The sequence below is a fragment of the Pyrgilauda ruficollis genome, unplaced genomic scaffold (assembly GCF_017590135.1).
Source record: "Pyrgilauda ruficollis isolate IOZ18807 unplaced genomic scaffold, ASM1759013v1 scaffold12, whole genome shotgun sequence".
Classification (NCBI taxonomy): Eukaryota; Metazoa; Chordata; class Aves; order Passeriformes; family Passeridae; genus Pyrgilauda; species Pyrgilauda ruficollis.
The window spans coordinates 17,243,228-17,260,697 of NW_024510321.1; the positions used below are offsets into that span (position 1 = coordinate 17,243,228).

General features: G+C 35.5%; 1 protein-coding gene across 1 annotated transcript in view; it reads right to left on the reverse strand.

Moving 5' to 3' along the window:
* MALRD1 (MAM and LDL receptor class A domain containing 1) overlaps window positions 1-17,470 on the reverse strand; it is a 234,716-nt gene that overhangs the window by 139,839 nt on the left and 77,407 nt on the right. The window contains exons 19-22 of the mRNA XM_041489150.1: window positions 16,105-16,281; window positions 13,653-13,830; window positions 3,764-3,920; window positions 274-384 (exon numbers count right to left, since the gene is read on the reverse strand). Of these exons, the coding sequence (XP_041345084.1) occupies window positions 274-384; window positions 3,764-3,920; window positions 13,653-13,830; window positions 16,105-16,281 (623 nt within the window). The remainder of the gene's footprint in view (window positions 1-273; window positions 385-3,763; window positions 3,921-13,652; window positions 13,831-16,104; window positions 16,282-17,470) is intronic.

Here is a 17,470-nt window from a genome sequence, read left to right on the forward strand (position 1 = left end):
TAGAATATTTTAAGCAGAGTTGGATTCAAGGATAGATGGGATTTTCAGTCTTAGTAATGGATATCAGTCTGAGATAAAAGAGGAGTGAGAAATTTCCAAAAACATATCTGAGTCCAGCTCAGATAATTAATCAGACAGCTAAAAAGATTATTTCTTCTATGGGAGGAGAGGTACATGCATGGTGTGAAAAGGGAAATGAGAAGGTGAAGAATACTTAATATAGAAGTACCAATAGCCAGCTCTCTAGGAAGCACATCACGTTGGAAGACACACCTGAAAATTTGAATGAATTCCTAAGAAGACTTCTGCTCTGTTCCACTGGGGACCTTGGCTGCCACTTTGAGTCCACAGTTTAGAAGTCTTGTTACTGTCTTTATAGAGTACCTGAAAAAGAAAATAACTTTAGGTCACAAAAGAATGTTTCCACTACCAACTCACTTAAGAGTCCTATAATTGTATACAAGAGTACAATATTATACTGTTCATCTAATCTCTAATCCACCATTAAAAATCACAGAAACATAGAACTGGAATTGGAAGGGCCCATCAAATCCAAGTCCCTACTCCTTGCAGGACTAGCCAAAGCTGAATCATACACCTGGGATTGCTGAGGTGCTCCTTGCACTCTGCCAGGCTTGGTGCTGTCCTGGGGATCCTGCTGCACTGCCCAGCCGCCCTCTGGCTGAAGAACCTTTTCCTAATGTCCAACCTGATGCACATGGATATGTCAGTATCAATGACTATACTGGGAAAATAATGCTTTAAGATTTTCTGACCTCCTCATAAACATACCCAGCCCACAGCTTTAACTGGACTAACAGATCTCATTAATTTATCCAGAGTGGCTAGCAGTGAATAAAAATTGTTCATTGGTGGATTGTGATTCAGTTGTACAACATGGAAACTGGGTTAAAAAGACTTGCTAAAAAATATATTTTTTCATGCATACAATTAACTGCTCTTTCAGAATGGATTTTCTTGTCCTGATTCTTATGAAACATTTTGTTTCTTCTACAAATAATTTTTTACTTTTTTTCATAGAGACAAAATTTCATCTTTCTGAGCAATGAAAGACTTTTAAAAGCCCATACCCTTGTAAACAGCAAGTGGGGAATGATGACACACTTCAACATGAGCAGAGAATCCTAAATATTCTTTAGTCCAATCTCTTGGGCATCCAAATTCAACTGAGCTGACAATAACAAGATGGGTGTTTGATGAAGTGTGTCAAACTGGGTCTCCAGCCAGTACTAGCAGAGCTAAACATCCATTCACCAGTTGCCTGAACTACTTCTGCTTTCAAGGATTTACTGCTACGCTGTGTAATCTTCTTAGGGCAGCCCAGACATTTTTCACCATAATGAAAAAAACCTTTTTTGTTTTAAATTTATGCAGTCCCACGAGTGTATATGATATTGCATAACAGGTAAGTTCTGCCAAGCAAACAGCAAATCCTCACACTAAATAGTTTTCATTTTAGGGGGAAAAAAGGAATAGATAATATATTGAATTGGATAGAAAAACAAGTGAGTTCTGACTTTATAGACAGGAAGATCTGCCATAGAAGACATTAATTTAAAATGAAAATAAATAAATGATTGAGACAGGGATTACAGACATTACTTGAAAGAATAAAGAGTGCTGAATAAGAAAGTATTTTTTTAAATCTCAAACGCAAATGATATAGTTATATGAAGGTAGACTGTAGACACACATGTACATGTTTTTACAGACTGTAAATTATCTACTCTATTATATATCCAATTTCTGCATCATAAATTCATATTTTCTATCATATCATGAAAAAAAAGTTAAAACTTTAGTGTAAAACATGGCCATTAATTTGTGTGCTATTAAAACCCAATGCTTCTCTGTACCTTAATGCACTTTGAACCTCTGTGCATTTCAATTACATTGCAAAAAAGCACATCTAATACTTTGGTGGAATTCCCCATACCAAGTCAAAGTACAGAAACTAAACAAAAAAGGTTCCAACAAATAATCAAATTGAGGTTGCTCAGGAAACTTAGAGTAAATCAATATTTAAGAAAGCAATAGAAACACAAGAAGGTAACAATTCATACAAATGGCAGGAAGATCTTCAGCAATGCAAATCTGACATGATATTTGATGGCATAGATGCAGACTTACAAGCAAAAGTCAAAAAAAATGTGGTAGTCTTGGGAGAAGATATGGATAAAAGGTATTTTAAGCACAGAAAATATTCCCATTCCTACTTAATAAATACTTAGAGCCTTCTTAATAATGAGAAATCATTTAAATAATTTTATATTCTGAGTTATTCTAACACCCATTATTAAATGATTAATCAAGCAATTGAAACCAAGTAATTATTAACAGTGTGCAAAGGTTTCATTATTTTCCTTTAGTATATTTTAAAATTAAATAAGTTGGAAGTGAGGGAGGATCAGTTAAAGAATAGAGGGAAATTGTAATAAGCATTGAAACTGGGAAAAAAAAAATCTATACTATACAGATTTGCCTTTTGGGCTGGTAATACTGGGCATGGCTCCATAGAATTGCTGTTGATTTCTACAAAACACTCTTTGAATGTGATTCAACATGGTTTCTTACACTGTAAAGGAGCCTGGACCCTGGAGTATGCAAAGAAGTCCCAAAGAACATTTATTCATCCCAAGTCTTAAAACTGAGGATGAACCATCTTTATCCTCTGGTTTCCCACTGATTCTGATTAATTAGTATTTGACCACCTGCCAAGCAGCTTAGCAAGATCTTTACCTAGTTGGGAGACATTTAAAAATATTTTAAAAAATTGTTTAGTAAAAAAATCCAGGAAAATTTGGAACGTGTGTCCACTAAATATCTAGCCAGTCACATGCATGGTGTGTAGTTCACCACATCCCACATCACATTTCTAATGTCAACACAAATATTAATTTTGATTTCAAAACAGCTGAATTCTGTCACCTTTTCTTATAATTTGTATATTTAAATCCTCATGCACTGCCCACATCCAATAAGATACTGAGTGCACAGGTGACTGGGTACCTTATATGAGCATTTTTTTCAATCCATTCCTGATGCTGTAGGTATTCTATAACATTCCTGGGAAATCCCATTATAAGCACACAGCTGTGTGGTAAAAATAATTGTTTAGAATAGTGTTATTGTTTTATTCATTTCTGTCTGCAGTGACTTATTTGATCTACAAGCTGCTAATGAGTTAAATTTCCTTTATGGAAGTGCTTTTATTTAGATGAGAATGAGGAAAAGGATATGGGAAATCAAATTTGTTGCTTATATGCCACAGAAATATAAGCATATAACATAAGCATATATTCATTACATGAATATAAATAATCTCTGAAAGTGGTATGTTCAGGTTTTCAAGGAAAAAAAAAACTATTTCTACAAGATTTGATGCCAAATTTTAACACAATTACTTATTTTTCTCATGCTCCCATATTAGCCAAAGGCCTTGATGTCCAAATATCTATTGCTGCTTTTCAAATGTGTCAAATGGTACTGTGTGATATGAAACTTTTTCTTGTACTGAAATTCCAACCATGGCATGTCTACAACAGTCACAATTTTTGCTTGCTGTAGAAATTTCCAATTTCTATTTTCTCCAGTATTTGAACTAATTCTTCCTTTATATCATAACATGTTGAGAGCAGTAGCAGCCCGGGCTTCAGTGAAACTAAAAGAGAAGGCATAAATTTCCTCAGAGCAATTTCATGCAGAAAAACAAAACAAAACAAAATAAAGAGCATCTCCATACCTCCAGAGAACCTATTGTTGAACCATTCATGTGGTTCCAGAATATGATTTTGCATCTGGGCCCTGTAAGGGAGATGACTGGTGTAGCAATGTCAGCTGTGTCACCAAATTCTCCATTTGAGCTGTCTGCAAAGAGATACCAGCCTTCTTCAGTGCACCTGCTCAGAGAAAAAGGGTTGTAACTTATTAAAACTAAACATTTCATCATAGTTAATTTAATATTTCAATATTTCTTTAGATAGCATTTGCTGTCTGGGTATCTGGAGGCATCTTAGTATGTAGCCAGAATCCAAAAAAACCCCTTGCAAATGCAGCTAGTATTTTTATATCAGAGTTCAGAAAAAAAAAAAAAATCTGAAATAAGCCCACAGGATCATGTAGATGTGGGCTAGAGGGACTCTGGCTTTCCCAGCTACTCTCTTTCCAGGGGAATTTAGAGGGTTTGATCCTAGCTTAATGTCAAGAAAACCCAAGATATTGGATGAAATTTTGTCTCCTTTGCTACTGGGAAAGATGAAGGCTCTTTGAAGTAAGCATCAGATTCTGAGTGTACTGAGATACCAGAAGTGCAGTTGTAGTGTTTTGGGTATTTAAGATTTAGCCCCTAAAAACCTTATTTTCCAAAATAAAATGCAGCTGTTGACCAAAGATAAATTTCTCTCCAGCAGAAGTGCTTCACGCTCTGTACTTCTCAAAAGAATCTTTCCCAACAAGTGCTTACAAACCTGACAAGGGAACCTACATTTTTAGATAGGTACTGGTATTTGGTTTTCCTTTCCTTTTGGTTTTCCTGATTGGCCATGTTCTGAGCAACCACTCTGTAAAGTTACGTCACTACAGCTGTGAGAGGACAATGACCCTGGCCAGCAAACACTGCCAAGAGAAACACAAGGTGCTCAAAGATGTCATGACATCAGGCTCTTCACAGACTGAAAATCCTGCCTAATGAGAAGAGTAAAGAATTGGCTGGTACAGGGTCAGAAACAGGTCTTCCAAAATCCTCACAAATCAGAGACTTTTTTCAGCTAGACTACTGCTTCTACCTCCCCATGTGTCACACCACAAAAACAAACAAACAAACAATAAAAACCAACCAACCAACTAATCAAAATGCATCATTTTAATGGGACAGAGCTTCATTTTGCATAGATCAGATATGTTACATGTGAGATCACTGAAAACTGCTCATAAACATAGCAGGGACCAAACTTCATCTGGGCAAAATCCTAGGGGGAAGGAAGAGTTAGGATCTGTGGAAATCAGGATCTTCTCCACAATCTTATTTTCCTTTTTGTGAAAAAGCAGATAAGAGAATTGCTGCTGATCCTTTTCTTTTATCGTCCTGGTAACTCAGACATCTTTATAATTACTGAATGCATTTACTTGGGCTAATCCTTTAGCCCAAGTATTAAAACATTCTCCAAATAAACTGACTCTACTATAACTAATAGCTGAAAACTTTGAAAATTCATAATTAGAGATCTTTCAAGAAATCTGCATTTGACAACTCATTCACTCCCCTCCTTTCTGCTGAAGAAAGCTGTTATTTCAAGGTAGCAATTTTAGGTTTCTTTTTTGCCTTGGTGCTGAGTATTCTGCTGGAGTCTTGCTTGGAGGTAAAAGAGGTTGAGTTCTCTTAAGGTTTGCAAAAATATCGAAAAATTCAGAATTTACTCTGCTTCTCGGAATTCATTACTTCAATGACCCAAGGGTGTTGGCACTGTATTTACAACAGCATTCAAAAGGACTTGTAAGAAGAATGATAAAAAGCTCTGAAGAGCAACAGCACTTACAGATCTCATACTTCTGAGTATTCAGTATTACATCCATGCCTCTCAGTGAGATTAGTTTGAAACAGAGGCAGGGTACAGTCAGTTCTATGATGAAATTCAGTCCTCCATTTCTTGTTGGTATGTTCTGTCAGACACAGGCAGGCCAAAGATCAAATCTATGCCAGATATTACTGTCCCATAGCGCAGCCTGAGACAAGTGTCCTTGCAACCTTCTTTGACCTTGTTTCAGTGTTTGCTGTAATATCACATTTAAAACTAGTACACCAGATGAAAGTCCCATGTATGAAACACTTCCATTAAACACAGTGGTGGTATGTGATTATAAGAAGATTAAGGTTATGTGGGCAAGTAATGGGAAATGGAGGGATCAGAAGGGGATGGGTAAGTATGTGTATAGCATCCTTGTTGATTTTCACTCCTATCATGGACATTTTTACACTTAGGACTAGAAGAATAATGTACTTGTGACCTATCCATGTTTAAAAAGAAACTTTTTTCTAGTGAAAATCAGCCTGCATCATGTTTGCTCAAAGTAATTTCTCTGTCTTGGATTTTTAAGCTGCCTGTTATAGAAGCCTGCATGGAGTTTCCAGGGAAGTGCATGATCTGCAGGGGGAAGAGTTTGGAAGAAGTATTAAGTAATCATTCTGTTTGTAGAGAGTTCAAATTAGCTAGAGGGTCCATACCTTCTGTGGATGCAAATTTTTTAGCAGAGCCAATTAACATACAGGCAGTCATCTCTTCAGTGTGTCAAGCTCTGACTTTGAAAGGAAAGGATTTCTTAGCTGGCCCACTTTTATTTTAACCTAGTAATAAATATACAGTGACAAGGTATTCCAAGCCATCCATAAATGTAAATTAACAGCTTCTCTTACTCTCTTACCAGATGATGTTCTTGTCTTCACTTCCAACCTTGTTTTTAAGTGATCTTCAGAGAAGATAACTTTTTTCATTCTGAGAGTTAATCAGACCCATCCTTAAATTAATTTCTTTCCTATTCTATAAAAAGGCTCCCTTGAGTTGTTTTTTGGGTTTTTTTAAGTGAGACCTCAAGAAGTTGATGATAGCAAGTGTAAAACATGGTATTTTTCAACATATATAATAGTGAATAACTCTAGCTTTCAGCATAGATCTTATGTAAGTGCTGAAATTCAGCAGAATACAGGCAGGTTCCCCTGCCAGTAGCTGCAAGAGCTCATGCCAATTTAGAAAACTAACCCATGGAAAACCTCTTAGTTGGCAGCTACAGTAAGTGTCATTAAAATCTTGATATTTACCTTTTGAAAATAATTTATTTTACCTCTGTACTACAAGCATTCCCTATTCAAAGACATTCCTGTGCCAATCCAAAAATCCTAATTAATTTCAGAGGGAAATTCACACCATTTTAATGGATATAAAATTTTCAACACAAGCAACTGACCTATATTTGCATACGTGTCTTAGTTAATAGCTTAATATTTCAAATATCTTTTGAACTGTAGTTGGCAAAGAATGGACATTTACAGAAGAATTTTCATGCCATTTTCCCCTTCAAGGCATTCCAAAGTACATAGTGAACTGAATATAATAGTTAGGGAAAGATTAGGTGGGTTAAGAAAAGTTGAAGACCTATCAAAAGATAGGCCCATCTTAAATCTGGCAGTGTTCTCAAGTCATGTCTCATGCTGTGAATTACACATTTCACAGTTCTAGTTGTCTATTGTTGCAATGTCTGAAAGGGGATCAAAACTTATTCAGATGTAGCTTCTTGTACAGCAAGTTCAAGCTCTTATTTAATGAATTTTTGGACATCTCTCAGTTTTTAAAGTGTTAATTCATCTTGTATCTTCTACTAACTGTTTGAGAATCCCTGACTAAACACTTAAATCGACTTTTAAAAATACCCCTTACTCATTATTTTTCTTTAGGACTGAAAACTAAACCTGATTAGAAAACAAGTAACTCCCTTTCACTAAAAAGTTCTGATTTCCTTCCAAATTGCAGCAATAACACGAAAAAAAAAATAAAGAGAAAACATAAACTGGAGAGAGATATTTTAGTTTCCTTAGAGTTATAAGTATCCCAATGATCAGCACACCATACTAAATTTCAAAATTCAGAAAGCAGCAGCCTCCACATGCATTTCCATTTTTCCTGACTATATACGTCCATAAACACTCTACACTATCTATGTAGCAAATCAGAGCCCCCACCTATTGCACCTGTTATGCAGTGAAAGTATTATTCTTCAGTTTTCCAACACCATCTGTCTGGGATCTGCCCAGGTGAGTGACCTGCTATTAGAACAGATGGGTTTCTGTATAGAGAAAAAAACAAAATAGTGGTCAAGGAAACCCAGTAGGGCACTAGATGGCCTTCAAAAGAAGCACTCTCTTGACCAAAGGGAAAGGATTGTGGAATATTGGACACATCAGGAAATTGTGGGCCACCAAATCTCAAGCTGATGGTTTCAATCAGTCATGACAGTGGCTCCAGTCTGCATTTTCCACGTCATCCACATCCTCTGTCAGGGTACTGGGGCTGTGAGACATCATTCTCTTATCTAGCTTCTTTCCCCCAAAGCATGAGTAACCAGCAGGCAGAAGTTTTGCTAAAATTAATGCATTTGGAGTTTTTTTTGGTTTAAATTAGCTACCATTTCCTAGGTAAAAACCTTTCATCAGAAGATTTCTGAGAAAAACAAAAGAGTTAATAAGATGTTAAATTTTACCTTTTAATTTCTAAAAAAAACATATTTATGAGAAAATATTAATGGTTTTGTCTTTTTTTTTCTTGTACTGTCATCAGAATATAGTATTGATATTTTAATGCCTTATATACTTGACACAAGGTGGTGGCAAACTGATAATTCAACCTTTGCATCATGCTAACTTCATTTTCTGTTGATTCCTATTAATTCTTGTTTCTTAGTGTCAAAACCAGATGATATGACGGTTCTGGTAAAATGTAATAAGGTATATATAGAAAACATGTTATATTTTCCAGCAACAAAAGTTGCAATACAAAGATATAGCATACAAAATTCATTATTACAATATTCCAAAGGAAACAGGCAAAGACACGAGGACAGGTTAATCTTTATGCATTGATATAGTGCCCAATGTAACCTCAATATTAAGTGTAAAATGGGGAAGCTACGTACATATTGTACCTTTTACTTGAAATTTGCCTGTAAGATGGGAAACTGCTGAAAGGTGGGTAGAAATATTACAAAATATTACAGTTTTTGGACTGGGTAACAGCATCTTAATGCAGTGCCCATTGTGCTGGTCAGTTCAGCCAGAAGGCCACAGGTGTAGGAAGGAGAGGGACTCGTGATGGGCAGGGCCAAGGTTTTAGTTAAAGTGTATAGTGATTGTGAATGTGAAAGAAATGTGGTGGGGCACATCTTTATAAAGCTTGAGAAGACTTAAGATGAGAGAGAAGGAGAATGAAGAAAAACCACCTTGTTTCTTTTGTCTCTGTACTTGTTAGATATTCAATGTCTGCACCAGAAATTCTTTGACTACTTATCCTTCTATAGATAATACAGGATGGGCTATTATAGGTTGTAACATGTGAGCAAAACCTTCACAGATCTCTTGCAGTTTGACATATAATATATTCATTGGCTTCAAAAAATTTCTTCCCCGAATAAAGATTATTGCATCTGTGAGGATATTGTTTCAGAAAAATAATCTATATTCAAAATTAAAATGTTATAAAATGTGTAATTTCCAATACTCCTAAAGGAAGATAAGAACTCAAATAATTTAATAAATTCTGTGTATCAGAGAAAGATTTTCTCTGCAGAATGCTTCCAACCACTTAAATTCTAATAGGTCCTAAATAGCCAGTAACTGAAATCTGCATCTAACAACTAGAAGAAAAAAGAAAAGAAGGCTTTGTTGAATTAAATGTCAACATTTCTGCATAGGATAAAAAAAAAAAAAAAAAGAGAATCGAGAGCAAACAGTCATTAGGAATGCACTTTAGGTTTTCACTTACAGCCATATGTGTCATATTAATTTCAAACTGGTTATTCCAAAAAAAAGTAAATTCTCTTATTACTATTTGAAACTTTTATTTTCCTAGTAACTTTCCGCATCCATGAACATTTAATAGTAAGGTTTAATAAATTCAGAAACCAAAAAATGTAATACGATTCTCATGCCATAATAAAGCAGATATAAATTTTTTGGAAGGCAGCTTTCTGAAAACATACAATAGATTTATTTCCTATTGCAGAAGACAACTTTTACTTCTGTTCAAAGCTGCCTGTAAAATGCTGGATGCCAACTGATCAAGTTCTTTGCACAGTGCTAGAGAAAAAAAAAACCTGTCTTGACCATCTAAACTTTATCACATGATTGAGGTTAAATGGTTATTTCAAAGCTGCTTAACACACCAAAACACAAGTCACACTGAGACCTGTAATTGGACACTGACATCACAAAATTGCTCAAAAGAAAACCATCAGGAATGTGAGAAGGAATTCCTGTACTAAATAAAACTGTAGTATATTTATTACAGGATCCTAAAATTTAAAATTTCAAAAGAAAATATCTGTGACCATGCTTCAAGTATATCACAGAAAACTTTGATGCTTTGTTTTACATAATAAATACAAATTCCAGGAAGAGAATGAGGCAAATATAAGCAAAGTTTTACCTACACAAAATGATTAAATTATTCACAGTTTAATTTATTTTCATTACGAGATTAATCCCATGCTCTGACATCCTAACACAAGAGGTAAAAAATATTTTGGGTATATTCTCTTTCTTTGTACAAAATTAAGTCTGATGATTGCTTGCAATGAAATAATTTGACATTATCCTGCAAACAATTTCTCACCATTAGCGTATTCTTAAAAGTAGTTGGTATTCATGTTGGACACACAAGGAAAAACAACCCAACAACCAACAAACAAACAAAAAACCCCAAGGAAAAAGACCCACAATACTTAACAATTTTTTCTCCTCTTTTGAAGTTTTTGGATTCTCAAATTTTAAACATTTCTTGACTGCTGAAAAAACTGCTGGGCTAAAGCATATTACTTAAAACTTTAATTTTCCTAATACTCCTGAATTCTGATAAAGATTGTCTGAAAAGAAGACACAAAAGACAGATGTATTAAAAATATGTTTATCAGGGGAACTATTTACACAGCAATTATTATCATGTCAGCTTCGTTTTATCTCTGCATCCATTTTTGTTTTGATTTATTAGATTTGATGCATGAATTATCATATCAATTAACTACAAAGTTTTCAATTAACAGTTGTAACCAAATATCATTAATAATGTCAGAGAATTTGCTACATCACGAACCAGATTGTTTAAAAATGAAATAAATTAATAGACATCCATTTGCTGGTGTCAATTTAATACACTTGTTTAAGCCTACACAAATGGATACTTTTATTGTTGCAGCTTTTAGAAACGTAACTGCAATAGAGAACACCATTTGCTAAGTAGGGAAACACATCACAGGAGCTCTACATTTGAATATGAATGGTGTTCTTTGCAGTGCACAGTGCCAATGTCACCCAGCCCTTTGCACAACACATGGCAGATTTTTTCTAGCTCAAGCCAGGTTCCAATGGCAGACTCCCATAACAGCTTCCATTCCTCCAGCCTTTGGTTTCTATATACACATACAAGCTGTTCCCTCTATTTCCAAAGTAATTACTTTCACTTAATTAATGTAATTACAGCTTCAAAGACTCACACCTTCAACTCACAATTCACCAGCCTGCATGTGGCTAGCACAAGTACTTATTCTGGGGAGGCAGATGGTTTGACTACAAGTATTCACAGGTATTTCTGCTGAAAGAACACATTGTAAGCTGCATTGCAAACTACTCTTGCATCAGAATGAATCCAAACATTTCTGTACATAGTCCTGCGTATTTTATTTTAATTTGCAAACATACAGGATTACAGCAACACAGCTTGCCTCATCTAACTAGTGGAAATTTGGGGAAAATGGATGAGAAAATAAAACAAAATGTTGCAGGGTTTTAATTCAATAAAACTGCTGCTCTGCATCTCCTGCGGTAATTTGGAAGCATCTATCTTCTGTACTTCTCTATAGGCCAATAAACAAAGGGAAGGGGGAAACCACAGAACCAAACTGCATCTCATGTGAAATATCACAAGAGCAATACATTACAGAGCTGCCTGCAAACTGCAATCTCTATGGATCATTTACTTTCTCTTTTCATCAGTCCTTTTCAATATACTGTTAGTTGCATTAAACCTTGAAAATATGTTGAAAAGCAGTAATAGAATTGCATGTATCACTGTGCCAAGGTAAACCTGCACTGGAAAGGTTGGGGGGGATTTACTAAGTACTCATACAGGGCTGGTATTGGCTAATAAACAACAATTAAAGAGCAGTCAATGAAGGTTTTGACAGCTAATTTATTGTAAACTGTTGCTCTGTTTTTGTTATGGGATACACTTCCTTTTCATATATACTGTAGAGACCTAGAAGCAGCTTGACAGCCTTGTAATTCTTTGCTATTGTTGAATGATTTTTTTGAGTTTGGTACTGCTGTTTTGGGATCTTTGCAAAAATACAGTAATTTTAATGAAGTACACAGTGAAGCGAACATATTTAGTCCACTCTTTAATAGCGATAGAAATTCAGGTTGAGTAAATGCAAAATAATGTCATTTTAAGCTAATAGCAATACAGCAAAGACTTTGTTGAAGTGGTCTTAATTTAAAGACCATCTTTGCACTCTATGGGCCATTGTCACAGAAACTAAACATGTCACTAGAACCAGGCAAGTATTTTTCTGTTCAGAGTAATTACACTGTAGAGAAATTTTCTTATTAACGAAGTTGCATAACATTTCAAATGGATTGTACTCAATACCTTTTCTAGTTACCTGTAGGGATTCTTTTTTTCAACAACTCTTACAGTTACTTTTAACTGGAATACATTGAATTAATGCATTTTTTTAAAACACATTTCTCACTTGATTAAAAAAAAAAACAACAAAAAACCTCAAATATTTAAATGTTCATGCAGAAAAGCTTATTTTTGTTCCTTGAGATAAATCAAAGGAGTATCCTCTAAGGAGCTAGTAACTATCTTAAACAACCCACCCAGAATGTGACATTAATTTACAAATTTTCACTGAGAGAATAGAACTATTTTGAATTTTAACATGAACTTATATGATTAATCAGAAAAATGGTAAAATAAAAAGAACTGGTAAAAAAAATACCAGCTAAACTGAGGTTAGCTCTAACTACAGTAGTTTTGAACTTCATTAGTTAAATACTAAATGAGTGCAGAATTCACAGGGCATTTTGTGTTAACTTGTACAGCTCACCCTTGGGTGAAACTGCTGATGTAAGAGCAACAGCTAAAAATAGCATTAACAAAATCGGAAGCAACAGCTAACAACTAACGATAGCTAGTAAGGTAGAAAAGTGACCATAAATTTTCTGTGCGAATAAAGACTGAGAAGGTATTCACCTCAAACTGATCAAGAAGACGACCACAATGAACTAAATTAAGCAGCGCCAAATTAATTACAAAGCCAGCTTCCAAAAGAGAAGCCAGCTTGAAAAGAAGTGCAAAAGTAGGTTGAAAATTTGTAATAGCAGGAATTGATAATGCTGTCAACATCTGGTTTTGACATGCCAGAGGTCATCGCGCTGGTGCCACAAGCACTGCAGAGAGCAGAGAGAGCAGCAGTCCCCCTGGGTCTGGCAGTGGGGGCTGCTGGAAGGAGGGTAATGCTGGAGCAGCCACCTCTTCCAAACTTGCTTTCCCATAAGGGGCAACATGCTTGTACTCCATATACCCTCGTGCATGTTTCTCTAGATGGGGAGGTACTGAAACTTTTGGGAGTTACTTATAGAAAGATGTTTAGAAATTTTTACCTGCTTAATAATGATTTTTAATTTTTGATTAATCTGTAGTATTGATCCCGCATACCTACCTCACCTATTGTCAGTTAATTACATGTCATTAATAAATCAGTAAACTGCTTCAAAACTGGAAATGCAGCAGTTTTCCCCTTGACAATCTACATGTGGTTAAAATCACACATTCTAGAAGAGACTCATACACCTGAAAAACTGTACTCACGTAGTATGATCGGTCAGTGGGCAGTGTTGTTCTTCCTCAGGGTAGAGATTTGCTCCTCTTCCAAGTTGCCACTTGAATGTCTTTGTGGTAAGTATGGAATAATTTCCTGACATCTGTTCCAAGGCTGGTTGATGCCATCCACACAGGTCTTTATCTTCAAAGTCACAGACTTCCATAACTTTAGAGATTAACAGTGATTACTCATGTTTATATAAAAATTGAAAATCATTAATTCATGTTACAACCCAAAAAAAGCAACAGGGAAATAAAAAGGATTCAATTTATAGTATCCATGAACACTGACACATTACTAACATGCAAAGTTTTTTCCTTACAAATAAAACATGAATTTTATATTTTCTCCTCTATTAGACTGATTCTAATTTTGGAAATATACCAATTCCTTTGCACCTCAGTACCTACCTTCGTGTGAGTTCTGACCACCTTTCAGGTAATTCTAATAATCTGTCATGTAATATACACAGAAATTCCTGTAAAATTCATCAGCTGAGAATCTGTGGGCTGCTGTATGGGTCTGTCTCCAGTCCCATAGACTGATGACATTAGCAAATCATTGTACATTTTCTACAAAGTCCATGACCATAACTCTAAAAAAAAAAAAAACCAAACTCTAAACCAGATTTCAAGCCGTCCTTACAAAACTTGAAAGTTACATAAAAATGCATCTATTTGGTATTGGTATCAAATACTGTTTTGTTGTCTTACTAAAAAAAAAATGCAGCTGCCTACCAAAGAGTTTTTGTCTCCTGAGCATCAAAGTGAGCTCATTACTGACCCTACTTAGGGTAAAGAAACCAATTTTATTTTCCATTTCTGCTGTGAATATTTATTCTCCAACACATGGTCCAAGTTGGGTCGTCACTCTCCAGAACTTTGGAACATATTACTACACTTAAGTTTAAGTGACTGCAGTGAGACTTGTGCGAGGAAAACAAGAATTTATTTTAACTCATGAACCCATAAAAAATGCTGCATCAAGAAATCATGGTTTGTTGGTAGAATGTGCCTGATGCTTCCTTCCTTGAAGGCTAAAAATGGTAGACTAAAGAGAGAGTGAATTTTGATTTATAGGTTGTATATCCTCACTAAAGAAGAAAACTGCAGCCAGCGTGATCTCACGGGTTGCCCATATGAAGATTTGTGATGTTTCCTGAGAATGATGAGTTGCATTAAATGCTTATTCCCCTTTTTAACATGCTTTGTAAACATTATATTTAAAGTGCCTCTGAGAAAGATAACACCTTCCTATGATCATATTTCTGTTTCAGTTTGGACATTTTTAAGTCCTAGTCCAGCATTGTCATTTAAGTGATAAATTCCCATCTTAGTGATGGGAGACCTCAGAGAGAGCAAATATGTAAAGGTGTATTCTCTGCAGTATTTATCTCACTTAGAAGAAAAATATGTTTTGTAAGATAATGTTTTGAGGGGAGAAATATTCAGAGGGCTCTGTATTTATGTTTCAGGGCAAGATTTCAGTGGCTGGTGTTTTTTCACATTATAGGAAACTATTGTGGCACTTAAACATCAGATTCATTTCTTCCAGTTATTCCCACATAGGAAATAGATATAGGGAGAGAATGATACTTATTCTCACTGAGCCCTCAGCCCTGAGAGAGGTGACTGAATTCCCTTCACAGTGTGTAATGAATTCAGAGTTTTCATTTTCAATGGCAATAGTTTTGCTTGCAAAGGCTGAAGAGGTCACTGTCTCTAGATGTCTGTCCCCCTCATTAACTGGCTTTGGTACTTTCAAGTACTTTGTTCTTTGAGGCAAAGGGAAGTCATCAACAGCTTCTAAAATGCTACAGTGTGAGCTGCTGTGACTCAGAAGCAACCAACAATTGTCTTAGATCTTTATGGGCATCATGTGCGGACCTTGTCCATTACAGTGTCCCATAGACTATCAGAGCTTTACAGGCTGGAACTCACTTCTGCGTGGAGTAGGCTGAATTTCACAATTATTGCTGATGCTGAGACAATTTTGTTTCAGCAAACCCCAACAACCAACCAACGAAACAAAACCCATACTCATTTAAGTAGTTAAGAAGTGGTTACTGTTCTCCCAGATGTCCACCCCAAAGATGAAACTCTAAAGTTTTTCTCTTCCAGTCTGGACTAGTGAACATTTAAAAAAAATATGTTCACTTAAAATTGTCATGTATGGTTACCAGCCATTAGGGAAGTGAGGATTCCTTCCCCTACCATATTTCAGTAGTAAGTTGAATTGAAATGTTGAGTCTGAATCAGAAGGCAGAAAGTGCATTACATCACACATATTAAGAGTAAAACATTATTATGTTCCTGGGGAAAATCACATTAAAATAGCATCTAGGTGCTAATATCAAACTGCGTAGATAAGATAGAGCTGCTAAAGCAATGTGTTTAAGACCCACAAACTAGTAAGGTGCAAAGAATTTGATCCACTCACCACAAGCTGATTCATCAGACTTATCAGAGCAGTCAGGTCTGAAATCACACTTCTGGATCATCTGGATGCAGTGGCCAGAGGCTTGACAGACAAACTCCTTCTCTGTGCAGTTGTTCATGGGGAGCGTGGCAGGAACTGAAGTTCCTGAAGTCGTTGTAGAAATAGTGGGCAAGTATCCTTTGAAAAAGGAGCCAAGAGGATGTTGAGCACCTGGACTAAGGGATTTCAGCTCCATAATTATTTCTCCCTTTGCCACTGCCCCCCTTTTCCAGGTTATGGCTTTACTGGAATCATGCCTGGACAGCTGAAATGTTGTTCAGCAGGAGCTGAATTGGAGCTTTCCCCAGGGGAAAGCACTGGTTTTGTCACACCATCCATATAATCTTTGACACTTGCAAGATTTACACCTCTTGCCAGTCTTTCAAATTTGGATTAAACCTGCAAGTAATTTCAAAAAACTCATGCTGACACTCACACAGCAATCACAGAAACTGATTTTTCCTGTGCACCAAGGCTAACAGATTATTCAGATGATAATGGGGGTTTTCAACATGTTGATTACTACAAGCGACTGTGGAAATTACTGTGTAACCTTCTTACCTTGTAAATTTATCGCTGTAAAAAATTATTTTCTCATTAGAGAAATTATTCTGAGGTCACAACCTTGTTCCACCACCTCCTTTATATTTCATTCAAACTCATTACCACTTCTTTCAAATCAATTGTCCTTTTTTGTCCTCCTATTCTTTATTAAGCACCTTTCTTCAAGCTTACTTTCTTTTCTTGAAAACCTTTGCTATTCTTGTCCATAAAAGGAATTTCCATTATAAAACTCCTTTTCAAAATTTCATAATTTATAAAATTATTAGCTGTAGTGCACAATGCACCTGAGCAATACACCTGAGTTAATTAAAAACTACATGTGAAGACTTTTCATATTAAATTTGTCTGGGATAGCAAGGATTTTTTTTTAAATCCCTGATGGCTGAAGCACTAATACTGATAATAAATTACCCATTTCTATTTTGTAGGGTAGAAAGCAAACCTATGAAATTAAATAATTTATTTTCCAGTCAAATTAATGATATTCTCAAAATGTCCTAAAACGCAAACAAAAGACTTAGGGGAAGGAATATTTTGAAGTAAGAATTGTATGAAATGATATATTTATCTACAACTCAGAATAACAGCAAGGACCTTATTGGTCAGAATTTTTTTAATAAAAATGCCACATTTAAGGCTTTGCTCCTGCTACACTGAAATAGAAGAAGAAATTTTGAATAACCATAGCCTTCGCAACACCTGAAAAGAAAGGAGGATCTGATACTTCCTCTGTTTTGAAACAATTTATTTTCTATACTTTATT